A 16413-nucleotide genomic window follows, 5' to 3' on the forward strand; every position below is an offset into this window, starting at 1 on the left:
GGGAGTGAGGAGGTAGGGGGTGGGTTGGGGGAGGGAGTGAGGAGGTAGGGGGTGGGTTGGGGGAGGGAGTGAGGAGGTAGGGGGTGGGTTGGGGGAGGGAGTGAGGAGGTAGGGGGTGGGTTGGGGGAGGGAGTGAGGAGGTAGGGGGTGGGTTGGGGGAGGGAGTGAGGAGGTAGGGGGTGGGTTGGGGGAGGGAGTGAGGAGGTAGGGGGTGGGTTGGGGGAGGGAGTTAGGGGGTGGGTTGGGGGAGGGAGTGAGGAGTTAGGGGGTGGGTTGGGGGAGGGAGTGAGGAGGTAGGGGGTGGGTTGGGGGAGGGAGTGAGGAGGTAGGGGGTGGGTTGGGGGAGGGAGTGAGGAGGTAGGGGGTGGTTGGGGGAGGGAGTGAGGAGGTAGGGGGTGGGTTGGGGGAGGGAGTGAGGAGGTAGGGGGTGGGTTGGGGGAGGGAGTGAGGAGGTAGGGGGTGGGTTGGGGGAGGGAGTGAGGAGGTAGGGGGTGGGTTGGGGGAGGGAGTGAGGAGGTAGGGGGTGGGTTGGGGGAGGGAGTGAGGAGGTAGGGGGTGGGTTGGGGGAGGGAGTGAGGAGGTAGGGGGTGGGTTGGGGGAGGGAGTGAGGAGGTAGGGGGTGGGTTGGGGGAGGGAGTGAGGAGGTAGGGGGTGGGTTGGGGGAGGGAGTGAGGAGGTAGGGGGTGGGTTGGGGGAGGGAGTGAGGAGGTAGGGGGTGGGTTGGGGGAGGGAGTGAGGAGGTAGGGGGTGGGTTGGGGGAGGGAGTGAGGAGGTAGGGGGTGGGTTGGGGGAGCGAAGTGAGGAGGTAGGGGGTGGGTTGGGGGAGCGAGTGAGGAGGTAGGGGGTGGGTTGGGGGAGCGAGTGAGGAGGTAGGGGGTGGGTTGGGGGAGCGAGTGAGGAGGTAGGGGGTGGGTTGGGGGAGCGAGTGAGGAGGTAGGGGGTGGGTTGGGGGAGCGAGTGAGGAGGTAGGGGGTGGGTTGGGGGAGCGAGTGAGGAGGTAGGGGGTGGGTTGGGGGAGCGAGTGAGGAGGTAGGGGGTGGGTTGGGGTGCGAGTGAGGAGGTAGGGGGTGGGCCGGGGGGAGCGAGAGAGGAGGTAGGGGGTGGGCCGGGGGGAGCGAGTGAGGAGGTAGGGGGTGGGCCGGGGGGGAGCGAGAGAGGAGGTAGGGGGTGGGCCGGGGGGAGCGAGTGAGGAGGTAGGGGGTGGGCCTGGGGGAGCGAGTGAGGAGGTAGGGGGTGGGCCTGGGGGAGCGAGTGAGGAGGTAGGGGGTGGGCCTGGGGGAGCGAGTGAGGAAGTAGGGGGTGGGTTGGGGGAGCGAGTGAGGAGGTAGGGGGTGGGTTGGGGGAGCGAGTGAGGAGGTAGGGGGTGGGTTGGGGGAGCGAGTGAGGAGGTAGGGGGTGGGTTGGGGGAGCGAGTGAGGAGGTAGGGGGTGGGTTGGGGGAGCGAGTGAGGAGGTAGGGGGTGGGTTGGGGGAGCGAGTGAGGAGGTAGGGGGTGGGTTGGGGGAGCGAGTGAGGAGGTAGGGGGTGGGTTGGGGGAGCGAGTGAGGAGGTAGGGGGTGGGTTGGGGGAGCGATTGAGGAGGTAGGGGGTGGGGTGGGGTGGGTCGGGGGAGTGAGTGAGGAGGTAGGGGATGGGCCGGGGGGAGTGAGTGAGGAGGTAGGGGGTGGGGTGGGGGAGTGAGTGAGGAGGTAGGGGATGGGCCGGGGGGAGTGAGTGAGGAGGTAGGGGGTGGGTTGGGGGAGTGAGTGAGGAGGTAGGGGATGGGCCGGGGGGAGTGAGTGAGGAGGTAGTGGGTGGGCCGGGGGGAGTGAGTGAGGAGGTAGTGGGTGGGCCGGGGGGAGTGAGTGAGGAGGTAGGGGGTGGGCCGGGGGGAGTGAGTGAGGAGGTAGGGGGTGGGCCGGGGGGAGTGAGTGAGGAGGTAGGGGGTGGGTTGGGGGAGTGAGTGAGGAGGTAGGGGGTGGGTTGGGGGAGAGTGAGTGAGGAGGTAGGGGATGGGCCGGGGGGAGTGAGTGAGGAGGTAGGGGGTGGGTTGGGGGAGTGAGTGAGGAGGTAGGGGATGGGCCGGGGGGAGCGATTGAGGAGTTAGGGGGTGGGTTGGGGGAGCGAGTGAGGAGGTAGGGGGTGGGTTGGGGGAGCGAGTGAGGAGGTAGGGGGTGGGTTGGGGGAGCGAGTGAGGAGGTAGGGGGTGGGTTGGGGGAGGGAGTGAGGAGGTAGGGGGTGGGTTGGGGGAGGGAGTGAGGAGGTAGGGGGTGGGTTGGGGGAGGGAGTGAGGAGGTAGGGGGTGGGTTGGGGGAGGGAGTGAGGAGGTAGGGGGTGGGTTGTGGGAGGGAGTGAGGAGGTAGGGGGTGGGTTGGGGGAGTGAGTGAGGAGGTAGGGGGTGGGTTGGGGGAGTGAGTGAGGAGGTAGGGGGTGGGTTGGGGGAGGGAGTGAGGAGGTAGGGGGTGGGTTGGGGGAGGGAGTGAGGAGGTAGGGGGTGGGTTGGGGGAGGGAGTGAGGAGGTAGGGGGTGGGTTGGGGGAGGGAGTGAGGAGGTAGGGGGTGGGTTGGGGGAGGGAGTGAGGAGGTAGGGGGTGGGTTGGGGGAGGGAGTGAGGAGGTAGGGGGTGGGTTGGGGGAGGGAGTGAGGAGGTAGGGGGTGGGTTGGGGGAGGGAGTGAGGAGGTAGGGGGTGGGTTGGGGGAGGGAGTTAGGGGGTGGGTTGGGGGAGGGAGTGAGGAGGTAGGGGGTGGGTTGGGGGAGTGAGTGAGGAGGTAGGGGTGGGTTGGGGAGTGAGTGAGGAGGTAGGGGGTGGGTTGGGGGAGTGAGTGAGGAGGTAGGGGGTGGGTTGGGGGAGGGAGTGAGGAGGTAGGGGGTGGGTTGGGGGAGGGAGTGAGGAGGTAGGGGTGGGTTGGGGGAGGGAGTGAGGAGGTAGGGGGTGGGTTGGGGGAGGGAGTGAGGAGGTAGGGGGTGGGTTGGGGGAGGGAGTGAGGAGGTAGGGGGTGGGTTGGGGGAGGGAGTGAGGAGGTAGGGGGTGGGTTGGGGGAGGGAGTGAGGAGGTAGGGGGTGGGTTGGGGGAGGGAGTGAGGAGGTAGGGGGTGGGTTGGGGGAGGGAGTGAGGAGGTAAGGGGTGGGTTGGGGGAGGGAGTGAGGAGGTAAGGGGTGGGTTGGGGGAGGGAGTGAGGAGGTAGGGGGTGGGTTGGGGGAGTGAGTGAGGAGGTAGGGTGTGGGTTGGGGGAGTGAGTGAGGAGGTAGGGGTGGGTTGGGGGAGTGAGTGAGGAGGTAGGGGGTGGGTTGGGGGAGTGAGTGAGGAGGTAGGGGGTGGGTTGGGGGAGTGAGTGAGGAGGTAGGGGGTGGGTTGGGGGAGTGAGTGAGGAGGTAGGGGGTGGGTTGGGGGAGTGAGTGAGGAGGTAGGGGGTGGGTTGGGGGAGTGAGTGAGGAGGTAGGGTGTGGGTTGGGGGAGTGAGTGAGGAGGTAGGGGGTGGGTTGGGGGAGTGAGTGAGGAGGAAGGGGGTGGGTTGGGGGAGTGAGTGAGGAGGTAGGGGGTGGGTTGGGGGAGGGAGTGAGGAGGTAGGGGATGGGCCGGGGGGAGTGAGTGAGGAGGTAGGGGGTGGGTTGGGGGAGGGAGTGAGGAGGTAGGGTGTGGGTTGGGGGAGTGAGTGAGGAGGTAGGGGGTGGGTTGGGGGAGTGAGTGAGGAGGAAGGGGGTGGGTTGGGGGAGTGAGTGAGGAGGTAGGGGGTGGGTTGGGGGAGTGAGTGAGGAGGTAGGGGATGGGCCGGGGGGAGTGAGTGAGGAGGTAGGGGGTGGGTTGGGGGAGGGAGTGAGGAGGTAGGGGATGGGCCGGGGGGAGTGAGTGAGGAGGTAGGGGGTGGGTTGGGGGAGTGAGTGAGGAGGTAGGGGATGGGCCGGGGGGAGTGAGTGAGGAGGTAGGGGGTGGGTTGGGGGAGGGAGTGAGGAGGTAGGGGATGGGCCGGGGGGAGTGAGTGAGGAGGTAGGGGGTGGGTTGGGGGAGGGAGTGAGGAGGTAGGGGGTGGGTTGGGGGAGTGAGTGAGGAGGTAGGGGATGGGCCGGGGGGAGTGAGTGAGGAGGTAGGGGATGGGCCGGGGGGAGTGAGTGAGGAGGTAGGGGATGGGCCGGGGGGAGTGAGTGAGGAGGTAGGGGGTGGGTTGGGGGAGTGAGTGAGGCGGTAGGGGGTGGGTTGGGGGAGGGAGTGAGGAGGTAGGGGGTGGGTTGGGGGAGTGAGTGAGGAGGTAGGGGGTGAGTTGGGGGAGTGAGTGAGGAGGTAGGGGGTGGGTTGGGGGAGTGAGTGAGGAGGTAGGGGGTGGGTTGGGGGAGTGAGTGAGGAGGTAGGGGGTGGGTTGGGGGAGTGAGTGAGGAGGTAGGGGGTGGGTTGGGGGAGTGAGTGAGGAGGTAGGGGGTGGGTTGGGGGAGTGAGTGAGGAGGTAGGGGGTGGGTTGGGGGAGTGAGTGAGGAGGTAGGGGGTGGGTTGGGGTAGGGGGTGGGTTGGGGGAGTGAGTGAGGAGGTAGGGGGTGGGTTGGGGGAGTGAGTGAGGAGGTAGGGGGTGGGTTGGGGGAGTGAGTGAGGAGGTAGGGGATGGGTCGGGGGGAGTGAGTGAGGAGGTGGGGGGAGTGAGTGAGGAGGTAGGGGGTGGGTCGGGGGGAGCGAGTGAGGAGGTAGGGGGTGGGCCGGGGGGAGCGAGAGAGGAGGTAGGGGGTGGGCCGGGGGGAGCAAGTGAGGAGGTAGGGGGTGGGCCTGGGGGAGCGAGTGAGGAGGTAGGGGGTGGGCCTGGGGGAGCGAGTGAGGAGGTAGGGGGTGGGCCTGGGGGAGCGAGTGAGGAGGTAGGGGGTGGGTTGGGGGAGCGAGTGAGGAGGTAGGGGGTGGGTTGGGGGAGCGAGTGAGGAGGTAGGGGGTGGGCCGGGGGGAGCAAGTGAGGAGGTAGGGGGTGGGCCTGGGGGAGCGAGTGAGGAGGTAGGGGGTGGGCCTGGGGGAGCGAGTGAGGAGGTAGGGGGTGGGCCTGGGGGAGCGAGTGAGGAGGTAGGGGGTGGGTTGGGGGAGCGAGTGAGGAGGTAGGGGGTGGGTTGGGGGAGCGAGTGAGGAGGTAGGGGGTGGGTTGGGGGAGCGAGTGAGGAGGTAGGGGGTGGGTCGGGGGAGCGAGTGAGGAGGTAGGGGGTGGGTTGGGGGAGCGAGTGAGGAGGTAGGGGGTGGGTCGGGGGAGCGAGTGAGGAGGTAGGGGGTGGGTCGGGGGAGCGAGTGAGGAGGTAGGGGGTGGGTCGGGGGAGCGAGTGAGGAGGTAGGGGGTGGGTCGGGGGAGCGAGTGAGGAGGTAGGGGGTGGGGTGGGGTGGGTCGGGGGAGTGAGTGAGGAGGTAGGGGATGGGCCGGGGGGAGTGAGTGAGGAGGTAGGGGGTGGGGTGGGGGAGTGAGTGAGGAGGTAGGGGATGGGCCGGGGGGAGTGAGTGAGGAGGTAGGGGGTGGGTTCGGGGAGTGAGTGAGGAGGTAGGGGATGGGCCGGGGGGAGTGAGTGAGGAGGTAGGGGGTGGGTCGGGGGGAGTGAGTGAGGAGGTAGGGGGTGGGTTGGGGGAGTGAGTGAGGAGGTAGGGGGTGGGTTGGGGGAGCGAGTGAGGAGGTAGGGGGTGGGTTGGGGGAGAGTGAGTGAGGAGGTAGGGGATGGGCCGGGGGGAGTGAGTGAGGAGGTAGGGGGTGGGTTGGGGGAGTGAGTGAGGAGGTAGGGGGTGGGCCGTGGGGAGCGAGTGAGGAGGTAGGGGGTGGGTTGGGGGAGCGAGTGAGGAGGTAGGGGGTGGGTTGGGGGAGCGAGTGAGGAGGTAGGGGGTGGGTTGGGGGAGCGAGTGAGGAGGTAGGGGATGGGTTGGGGGAGCGAGTGAGGAGGTAGGGGGTGGGTTGGGGTAGGGAGTGAGGAGGTAGGGGGTGGGTTGGGGGAGTGAGTGAGGAGGTAGGGGGTGGGTTGGGGGAGGGAGTGAGGAGGTAGGGGGTGGGTTGGGGGAGGGAGTGAGGAGGTGGGGGGTGGGTTGGGGGAGGGAGTGAGGAGGTAGGGGGTGGGTTGGGGGAGTGAGTGAGGAGGTAGGGGGTGGGTTGGGGGAGTGAGTGAGGAGGTAGGGGGTGGGTTGGGGGAGTGAGTGAGGAGGAAGGGGGTGGGTTGGGGGAGTGAGTGAGGAGGTAGGGGGTGGGTTGGGGGAGGGAGTGAGGAGGTAGGGGATGGGCCGGGGGGAGTGAGTGAGGAGGTAGGGGGTGGGTTGGGGGAGTGAGTGAGGAGGTAGGGGGTGGGTTGGGGGAGTGAGTGAGGAGGTAGGGGGTGGGTTGGGGAGGGAGTGAGGAGGTAGGGGGTGGGTTGGGGGAGTGAGTGAGGAGGTAGGGGGTGGGTTGGGGGAGTGAGTGAGGAGGTAGGGGGTGGGTTGGGGGAGTGAGTGAGGAGGTAGGGGGTGGGTTGGGGGAGTGAGTGAGGAGGTAGGGTGTGGGTTGGGGGAGTGAGTGAGGAGGTAGGGGGTGGGTTGGGGGAGTGAGTGAGGAGGTAGGGTGTGGGTTGGGGGAGGGAGTGAGGAGGTAGGGGATGGGCCGGGGGGAGTGAGTGAGGAGGTAGGGGGTGGGTTGGGGGAGCGAGTGAGGAGGTAGGGGATGGGCCGGGGGGAGTGAGGAGGTAGGGGGTGGGTTGGGGGAGGGAGTGAGGAGGTAGGGTGTGGGTTGGGGGAGGGAGTGAGGAGGTAGGGGATGGGCCGGGGGGAGTGAGTGAGGAGGTAGGGGGTGGGTTGGGGGAGGGAGCGAGGAGGTAGGGGGTGGGTTGGGGGAGGGAGTGAGGAGGTAGGGGGTGGGTTGGGGGAGGGAGTGAGGAGGTAGGGGGTGGGTTGGGGGAGGGAGTGAGGAGGTAGGGGGTGGGTTGGGGGAGGGAGTGAGGAGGTAGGGGGTGGGTTGGGGGAGTGAGTGAGGAGGTAGGGTGTGGGTTGGGGGAGTGAGTGAGGAGGTAGGGGGTGGGTTGGGGGAGTGAGTGAGGAGGTAGGGGGTGGGTTGGGGGAGTGAGTGAGGAGGTAGGGTGTGGGTTGGGGGAGTGAGTGAGGAGGTAGGGGGTGGGTTGGGGGAGTGAGTGAGGAGGTAGGGGGTGGGTTGGGGGAGTGAGTGAGGAGGAAGGGGGTGGGTTGGGGGAGTGAGTGAGGAGGTAGGGGGTGGGTTGGGGGAGGGAGTGAGGAGGTAGGGGATGGGCCGGGGGGAGTGAGTGAGGAGGTAGGGGGTGGGTTGGGGGAGTGAGTGAGGAGGTAGGGGGTGGGTTGGGGGAGTGAGTGAGGAGGTAGGGGGTGGGTTGGGGGAGGGAGTGAGGAGGTAGGGGGTGGGTTGGGGGAGTGAGTGAGGAGGTAGGGGGTGGGTTGGGGGAGGGAGTGAGGAGGTAGGGGGTGGGTTGGGGGAGGGAGTGAGGAGGTAGGGGGTGGGTTGGGGGAGGGAGTGAGGAGGTAGGGGGTGGGTTGGGGGAGGGAGTGAGGAGGTAGGGGGTGGGTTGGGGGAGGGAGTGAGGAGGTAGGGGCTGGGTTGGGGGAGGGAGTGAGGAGGTAGGGGCTGGGTTGGGGGAGGGAGTGAGGAGGTAGGGGGTGGGTTGGGGGAGGGAGTGAGGAGGTAGGGGGTGGGTTGGGGAGGGAGTGAGGAGGTAGGGGGTGGGTTGGGGGAGGGAGTGAGGAGGTAGGGGGTGGGTTGGGGGAGGGAGTGAGGAGGTAGGGGGTGGGTTGGGGAGGGAGTGAGGAGGTAGGGGGTGGGTTGGGGGAGGGAGTGAGGAGGTAGGGGCTGGGTTGGGGGAGGGAGTGAGGAGGTAGGGGGCTGGGTTGGGGGAGGGAGTGAGGAGGTAGGGGGTGGGTTGGGGGAGGGAGTGAGGAGGTAGGGGGTGGGTTGGGGAGGGAGTGAGGAGGTAGGGGGTGGGTTGGGGGAGGGAGTGAGGAGGTAGGGGGTGGGTTGGGGGAGGGAGTGAGGAGGTAGGGGGTGGGTTGGGGGAGGGAGTGAGGAGGTAGGGGGTGGGTTGGGGGAGGGAGTGAGGAGGTAGGGGGTGGGTTGGGGAGGGAGTGAGGAGGTAGGGGGTGGGTTGGGGGAGGGAGTGAGGAGGTAGGGGGTGGGTTGGGGGAGCGAGTGAGGAGGTAGGGGGTGGGTTGGGGGAGGGAGTGAGGAGGTAGGGGGTGGGTTGGGGGAGGGAGTGAGGAGGTAGGGGGTGGGTTGGGGGAGCGAGTGAGGAGGTAGGGGCTGGGTTGGGGGAGGGAGTGAGGAGGTAGGGGGTGGGTTGGGGGAGGGAGTGAGGAGGTAGGGGGTGGGTGTAGGGCTCCAATGAGCAGACTGCCCCGCGGGGGGCCCACACTCACCGTTTGAATGTTAACGGTCCCGCTGTGTGCGCTGGGGGCGTGGGTTAGGGGAGGATTCTGGGGGAGGAGTTTCTCCACAGAGCGCGCGCTCTCGCTTTGAACAATTAACGGTCCCCGTGTCCGCGTGCCGCCATTCTGTTTCCGCCGGCGAGTTCTTTGACGTCAGTTCCGGGCGGAAGGGACTGGTGGTTAGCAGGTGGAAGCAGCAATGGAGGCACAGGGAGAGTCTGCGAGTTAGACAGGCGGGGAGCTTCTGGGGCGGTTTATCTTGCAGCTCCGTCATTTTTATTTTTAAATTCAGATATGTTGCTGTTCTTGTAGTTTTAAACTGCTCCCAATATGTTTGGGTTAAAGACAACCTCTTTCACCACCCTGATTGTGGGGGTATTTGTTGCCTATGTCTTACACACTTGCTGGGTGATGTATGGGATAGTTTACACCAAGCCCTGCACTAACCCCAAGAACAAGAACTGCATCAAGCCTTACCTAGCTCTTAACCCTAAAATTCAGGTCAGTGCCTTTGATTTTTACACTGCAGTTGATTCTCCTCCAAAATTCAACGTATCAGATGTTAGCTCAGTTGATGCCTTTCCTCTAAGTTGTATATTTTAGTTCAGGATATCAGTATGATGTGGCTTGAAAGTTTTTTTTTTAAAGGTTTGCCTAATACTTTGCCTGTGGTTTAGAAATTTCATTGATGTTGAGACAGTGACTGCATCATCTTTAGAAGTGGGAAGTTTCACTGTTATACTGAGTCTTAGGCAGTCCATCTTGGGGTTGAGGTTGACTTGCTTCCACTTTAGTTTGATTGGCTCTGAGATGGATGGTAAGTTTAATATGTGATCTGCAGACTGCGACACGTGAGTCAGATGGTGATTGGAGGGTTGGGTATATGAGTTGTTGGGAGGTTTGTGTCCTCCCTCCAACGCCTAGACTTTGTCTCTGCATTTTTCAGATCAAACAGTTTGTTCGGTATCTTCCTGAATGAACCTTGCCCGGTCACAATCCAGGGTCTACCATGTGTTGGTGGAAATGTTTGACCTCTTCAGGGATGCTTTGAAGTCATCCTTAAATCCTTCATACGGAGGAATGTTATACTGTACTTGCATTCACAGTCACTGCTATTGCTGTAAAAGTTGCACCATTTATGTTGTGCAGGGACAGCCGGCATCACTATAAAACTGCTCGGAATGTGTGCAGTTGTTTTAAATCGCAGTGATTTTTTCTGCAACTGGTAGCACCCACAAAGGTCAGGCAAATCTGAACTATGCTGTGATTGATGAAATAATTTTTAGGGAGGCTGAGACCATGGGCTAGCACTTGTAGCCATTTTCTTGTTTGCACATGTGCCCCAGGTGGAGCTCACAGGAACGCATTTGGACCTGTCGACTGCATCTCGTGACAGGGATACCATCCTATTTACTTTGACACTTTATTAATGGAGGATGCCTTGTTGCTGGCACATTAATGAAATAACCATAGGATATCAAGTTGAGATTTGCCAGCGAATCCCTGAAGTCACCAGACTTCCCTGTTATTGGAATTTAGCATTTATTTTTATATTTGATGACTTACTGGCAAGTTGTTTCTGTTGCTGAGTATTGGTAAAAGGCCCATGATACTGGCCCTGTTTTCATGGGTAACTGGCACTCTTTAGGAAACTTGGACCAGTTTTCCCAGGAATAAGTTTGCGGGAGGTGGGGGAATGGGTGGATGTGGTCCCAAAAGGGTCAGTATTTGCAGGGGTGGATTACTTGCACAAAAACATGCTGTGACAATTGTCTTCATGTGGATTTTGTTTTTATGATGCGGTAGGGTGAAGGTTTCTCCAGAAACTGCTGCATGGTTTTCATTTGTCACATTCATTGAAGAGGTAGTTAAGTGACACTATCTTGTGATGTTAAAACAGCTATACATGCATGCTTATGTATGCACATTTGTTTCAGTTCTCTAACTGAATTGTTGAGGTGATCATTAGCACGATGGAAAGAGGAGTGCCTATGATTGGTTTGTGTTGAGTTTTCAGAAGGCTTAAAGGTTCCAGGTAAGTTTTTCTTATGTAACAAAAATGAAAGCTGTCAGAATTAGGAAAGGGTAGCTTGTGACGTTGTTAGTAATTAGTTGGATGGTAAGAAACAGAGTAGAGGTAGACGGAGCTTTCTTTGAATAGGGAGTGTAACTGGTCACGTCCCCAAGGATTTGTAATAGAGCCTCAGTTTTTAACTGTATACCCTGACAACTTGGATGAGGGAATAGAGAGTCATATGTGCAAATTTCCAGAAGTGTTTAAGTTAGGCACAGTAAGTTGTGTAGATGGGAGCAATGGGTTACAGAGGGAAATAATCAAGTGAGTGGCCAAAACTGTGGTGGATGGCGTTCAATGTAAAGTCACTGATTCTAGATCTGAGACAAATCAGCATATTTTTTTATTGGTGAGAGACTATGGAGGAAAAAAAGTAATCAAAAAGGCTAATGGAATGTTGGCTTTTATCTCAAGGAAGTTGGAATGCAAAAGTGATGAAGTTATGCTTCATTTGTATAATGCCTTGGTCAGACCCCACCTGGCATACTGACTTCAGTTTTGGGCACCACCCCTCAAAAAAGATACATTAGTCTTGGAGAGCATACAGTGTAGATTCAGCAGAATTATGGGTTAAATAATGCGATTGGTTGCACAAACCTGGCTTACTGTGTCCTTGCATTTAGAAGGTTAAGTGTTGATATAACTGACGTGTTGATAAAAAAGGGATTCGATTGGTTAGAAAGAGAAACTATTTCCTCTGCTGGAATTGAGAACACAATTTCATTTTTAAACCGAGTCTAGACAACAGAGGAGTGAAATCCTGATGCACTTTTACATGAACAGTACTGGAAAACTGAACACATGCACCCCCCCCCCCCCAACCCCTGCAATAAGCTGTGGATTTTGGTTCTGTTGAAGTTTTCCTTGGATAGGTTTTTGTTAGGTAAATGTATCAAGTATGAAGAAAAGGTGAATAACTAAAATTGAAGTACAGCTTAGTCATGACCTAAATTGAGTGGCTGAACAGGCTTGAGGAGCTGAAGATTCCTCTCCTGTTCCTATATTCTTATAGTAGACCTGGCTCCCTTGGAACCACTCTTCAAGCCACACCCTGCCTTGGAACTATATCGCTGTTCCTTCACGGCCACTGGAACTCCCTTACTAACAACACTCTGGATGTACCCACACCATGTGGACTGCAGCAGTTCAAGAAGGCGGCTCACCACCACCTCCTCGAGGGCAATTAGGCATGGACAATGAATGCTGGCCTAGCCAGCAATGCGATCACTCCATGAACTAACGAAAAGAAATTATGGAATAATTTCTTTGACTGTAGTGGCAGCTGATATAAATTTAGCATTATTCTATACGTGTTTTGCTTTTAAAGGCTGAAATACATTTAATTATAATGAAACATTTCTTTTTGTAGAACCAGATGTCTGAATGAATAATATTTGATGTGTTGATACTCTCTTTTATTTCTCGGACTTGGGTATGAATTTCTAACATTTCTTTTCATCCAGTGAGAACATCAGGTAGACATAAAAATAATGTTTGAGTTTTGCCTCACCTACAGCTACCCTACAGCTTGCTGCTAATTCTGTACTGGAAATGGTCAGATTAATTTTATTTCAAAGATTTACATGGTGTGAGGATAACACATTAGACACCAAGAAAGAAAGAAGACTGGCATTAAATAATAACTTTTCACAACATCAGGGTGTCCCAAAGCAGCTTATAGGCAATTAAGTAATTGTAGTCATTTTTGTACTGCAGGGCACACAGCAGCCAATTTGCACATAGCAATCTTCTACAAAGAACAATGTGCTAATGACCAGATAATCTGTGTTTAGTAACAAAAACGGAAATACCTGGAAAAACTCAGTAGGTCTGGCAGCATTGGTGGAGAAGAGCACAATTGACGTTTCGAGTCAACTGTGCTCTTCTCCACCGATGCTGCCAGACCTGCTGAGTTTTTCCAGGTATTTCTGTTTTTGTTTTTGTTTTGGATTTCCAGCATCTGCAGTTCTTTGCTTTTAATCTATGCTTAGTGGTTGTTGGGTAAATATTGAGCAGGACACTGGGGATAACAGCCCGACCCTTCAAATTAATGCACGGGATCTTGCACATCTCACTAAGAGAGCAGTTGGTGCCTCAAAAGACAGCATCTCTGACAGTGCAGTGCTCCTCAGGTACTACACAGGAGTGTCAGCTTAGATTTGAGTTCAATCTCTGGATGGGAATTTGAACCTAATATGCTTTGACTCAGAGGTGAGCCATTGTTCAAAGTGCAAACTACTGGCAGGGGTCAGTGTAACTCAACTTTCTCTAGCATTTGTGAATTCTGCAGCAGTTTCAGTGGTTTATTTTCCAGTACTTGCGATGTATCCTCTACCTTCCAATTTTGAATCGGGTCGTTGACACAAACAAAGACCTTCGGAAGATATGGTGTTAATCTAACCAGGTTAAAATGGGATGCTGACAGGTTTATATGCGGATCCTGTGTATCAGGGGACTGTTTCTGTGATAGCACAATGCTGTAGCTGACCTTGAAATAGTTTTGACACACAACATTATAAAGTTGACTTTTAAAATGGCAAGGAAGAAAAGGCCAAAATCTTTTAATTGTTTGGCCTAATATGTGCTTGTTTTACTAGTGCTTGAGCAGTTCTTGTGCTTTTTAAATAATTAGCTGAAACAATGAGTGAATGGCAGCTTTATTTTTTGCGGCCTTGTTAAAGATCAACTTTGTGGTGTATCAAATTATGGCTGAGGTCAGCTATAGCATTGTGCTGGGAAACTATCCAGTTTTATTAGAGCAGGAGTGGTCCAAGCAACAGCACTGAAAACAGCTCTTTCCAACCAACAGTGCTGAAAAAAACTTTCCAAGCTTAGCACGACAAAATTCAATCATCACAATCCAGCAAACAAGAAATAAAATTTGATGTAGGACCAAGTTGCCTGGACAGGAAAGGTTGAATTGTGAAGATTCAGAATTAGGTTGGACAACCCAGAGATTACACTTACTCCTAAGCTGCTTTCAGAGCAGCTGGTGTGGCAGTGAACCTATCACAGCACCATTTGATTCCTGTGACAATTGTCAGGCTCTACAGCTGCAACCTGATCAAATCATCTATTGAATGTGCTCTTTTTAGTCAGAGGCTAGCTTCCTTATAGTTTCTTCCCAAAGCTACCCAAATAATGGATGTGGCTTCCTCTCAGGCCCTATCTATTCCCATTCTGAGCCAAGTTCTAGGAGGTGTCAGAGAATGCCCTCAGAATGACAATTTTTCCTCCTTATGTGGGTGTACCCAGCTTTCAATCTGTGCTTTGGGAAGGTGGAATGAGATGCTTCAGCTTGTGTTTCAAGTTGTTCTGGTGACGTATGTTGGTTTTCAGTGAGATGCTTTGCCAAAAAGGAAAAACAATGAGGCTACATAATTTTTAATTCTTATATTGTTAGAGGCAGGATTAAAGTGTTATTGATTTTGCTGACAACACTTGACATTCTGTGAAACAATTATTTTCAGTTTTCTGCGACTTAGTGTTGTGGTGTTCTTTGTTTGCACTCCCAATGTTACTTGATGTGCCTTTGTTTGCTTATGTGGATGATGCTAACATTGACATTTTAGTAAATGCTTCTTTCAGAAACATAGCCTTGAAAGAATAATGGAATAAATGATTTTTCTTTAAAGTTTGCTTACAGTTTTGAATTTGTATTTTAGCTGAGTGTCTATACTTCAACAAAAAGCAGTGTTACTGATGGAGCCAATTTAAACCTCATGTTGAAGATAGAACACTTTGATGTGAACTCTAAGTTTGAGAGGTAACTACTTTTCACTTTTTACATTCTAGTCTGGTTTATTAATTATGTATGTGGGCAACCTAAGTCACACAACCTAAGTGAGTATTCCACACTTACCTGTGGGTAGAAGAGTATGCCCATAGTCTGAAGGATGCTGATCTCTACTTCACTTTTCCAGTCTTTCCAGAAAACAAAAGTAAAAGGGAAAATTAATTAATGTCACTGTTTATTGCCAATTAATTCTTAGATTTGAAATACTGTTTCCTGCAGATATGTTAAAAAGACATATGCACAATCCTTTTCGACATAACACGACCATTTGAGTATGGAGGGTTCTGGGGTAATAGGAGAAGGGAGCGGAATCAGAAGGAAGGATAAATAATCCCAAAGAAGCTTAGCACCAGGATTCACATTTTCTGAACACAAGCTCCTGTAGTGCTCTATAAGTATTGTTTGAATCTTTGGACATAGTTCGAAAGTGTTAAATAATCAGCGATGTTTACTCAAAGATATAATCTACTCTTAATTGAAAGTTGCTTAATTCAGTTTGGATTTTTTTTGAGTACAGAATGCTTCCTCTGTTCTACTTGTTTAATTTGAGTTTCTCGGTAATTCTCATTTTTCATGTAAAAATGACTTTGAATGATCAGAAGTAGACTAGTTGCTTACCCATTAAGACAGGCATTCTAATATGTAATAATTGACTCCAGGCTCATAAAATGATTATTCCTAGCTAGACCTCCTAACTAGATTTTTTTTTGTGGAACATCCTTCCAACGTTGAGCATTACACAGCCAAATCGTCCTCTTCCAGAGGTCACCCTGGAAGACAAGGACAGCTTAACCTGTGTGGAGCTTATGGATTCCAAAATCAATGTCTCTACATAGCTGGGCCTATTGTAGCTCTCATTTTTCTAACCTCACTCCCATATTCTGGAGCTCCTTCTCAATTACCACTGCAGCTCTCATCAGATTTATTTTTTCCAACATGTCCGTGATTTGGTTTTTCAACCAGCTTCTCTTTCTTCAGTTTTCTGACATGGTCAGCTCACTCTTTCTTCTGGCACTGTTTCCATATATTTTAAAACTTTTCTTATTTATCTTTTGTGACATTTCTATTCTCGCTTATTAAAGTTCTATCCCTAAACTCTCCTTTCTGTCCAAGATCCTTGAATATGTACCCAAGTGCTTATTATTAATTGAGTCTCAAGGCCTAGTTTATGACCAGACAGCGGTGACAAGTCACCAGTTGTGTATTCTGTAACTATGACCACTGCTTGCTGTGCTTCATTCTCTTTCTCAACCTCTCAGCTATCTTGGCACTTAACTATTCCACTTTTCTTCACTGTTTCTCCTCCAAACTCCATGACTATAGCACTACACTTTTGTGATTCTAATCCTATGTGTACCAACATAGTCGAAGAACCTGGCCTAATGGTTTATTGCACCCCGCTTAAACAGGTCACCTTCATGTCCAGTTGCTTGCTTTTTGGTCTGTCTTTTTGAATAACTGCAGATAGTTATCCAAGTTGAGTAGTGTAAGGCTGTCGTAGGTGTCGAAAGTGAGGGTCTCGAAATTGATTCAATGTTATGTTGGGAGCCAGTGGAACTGTGAAAGAATGGGTTGGTGAGTGCCGATCTTGTGGATAAGAAGATTTGTGCCTTGGCGTTCTGCATTAACTGGGAGGTTCGGGAGGCCAAAATGGGCAGGCTTCAGAAATTTGTCTTCAAGGTGATCAATGCATGGTACTGAATATTGACAGCAAATAGAGTAAATTAAGAACAGAAGCAGCTGATTTGTAATGGGTGAGAGAAAATCATGGTGCTGGACAGAGAGAAGATCAGATTAATGGACTAGATGTGGGGCTGACCATTAATGTTGTTTTCTGAAGTGGGCTTTTAAAAATATATACTAACGTTTTCCAAAAACCGCTCATAGTTTCTTGGTTACTCTTGAGTGCCAGCTATTAGACCCTGGAGTACATATTTCAGTTGTGCATTGAGTAGAATGTGTAATTTGCTAAGTAGTTTGCGTTTAATTTGGGTTAGTATGGTGAAGATTTCACTTCACAAATCCATTCAGTAGTTTCCTGGCTAATAGTTATGAAAGAGCTGTTCAATACGGAACTTCACCTGCTGAGGGAGATGAAGAAGTTGGGGAATATGTGGATTAACTTTTACAGCAAACCTTTTCATCAGTCCTACTGCACTGGATTGGGTGATGCAATGTATAAAAACACTATTCTTTCATCTCTGAAGCCTAGGTTCCCATC

The 16413-nt window shown here is 54.5% G+C and overlaps 1 protein-coding gene across 1 annotated transcript in view; it reads left to right on the plus strand.

Annotated features, from left to right (window-relative positions):
* Positions 1–8466: 8466 nt before the first annotated feature.
* The window catches only part of clptm1l (CLPTM1 like), a 32154-nt gene continuing 24207 nt past the window's right edge, over positions 8467–16413 (plus strand). Inside the window, exons 1-2 of the mRNA XM_041184570.1 lie at positions 8467–8823; positions 14062–14162. Coding sequence (XP_041040504.1) covers positions 8653–8823; positions 14062–14162 — 272 coding nt within the window. The 5' untranslated portion in view covers positions 8467–8652. The remainder of the gene's footprint in view (positions 8824–14061; positions 14163–16413) is intronic.

The sequence above is a fragment of the Carcharodon carcharias genome, chromosome 3, assembly GCF_017639515.1.
Source record: "Carcharodon carcharias isolate sCarCar2 chromosome 3, sCarCar2.pri, whole genome shotgun sequence".
NCBI lineage: Eukaryota > Metazoa > Chordata > Chondrichthyes > Lamniformes > Lamnidae > Carcharodon > Carcharodon carcharias.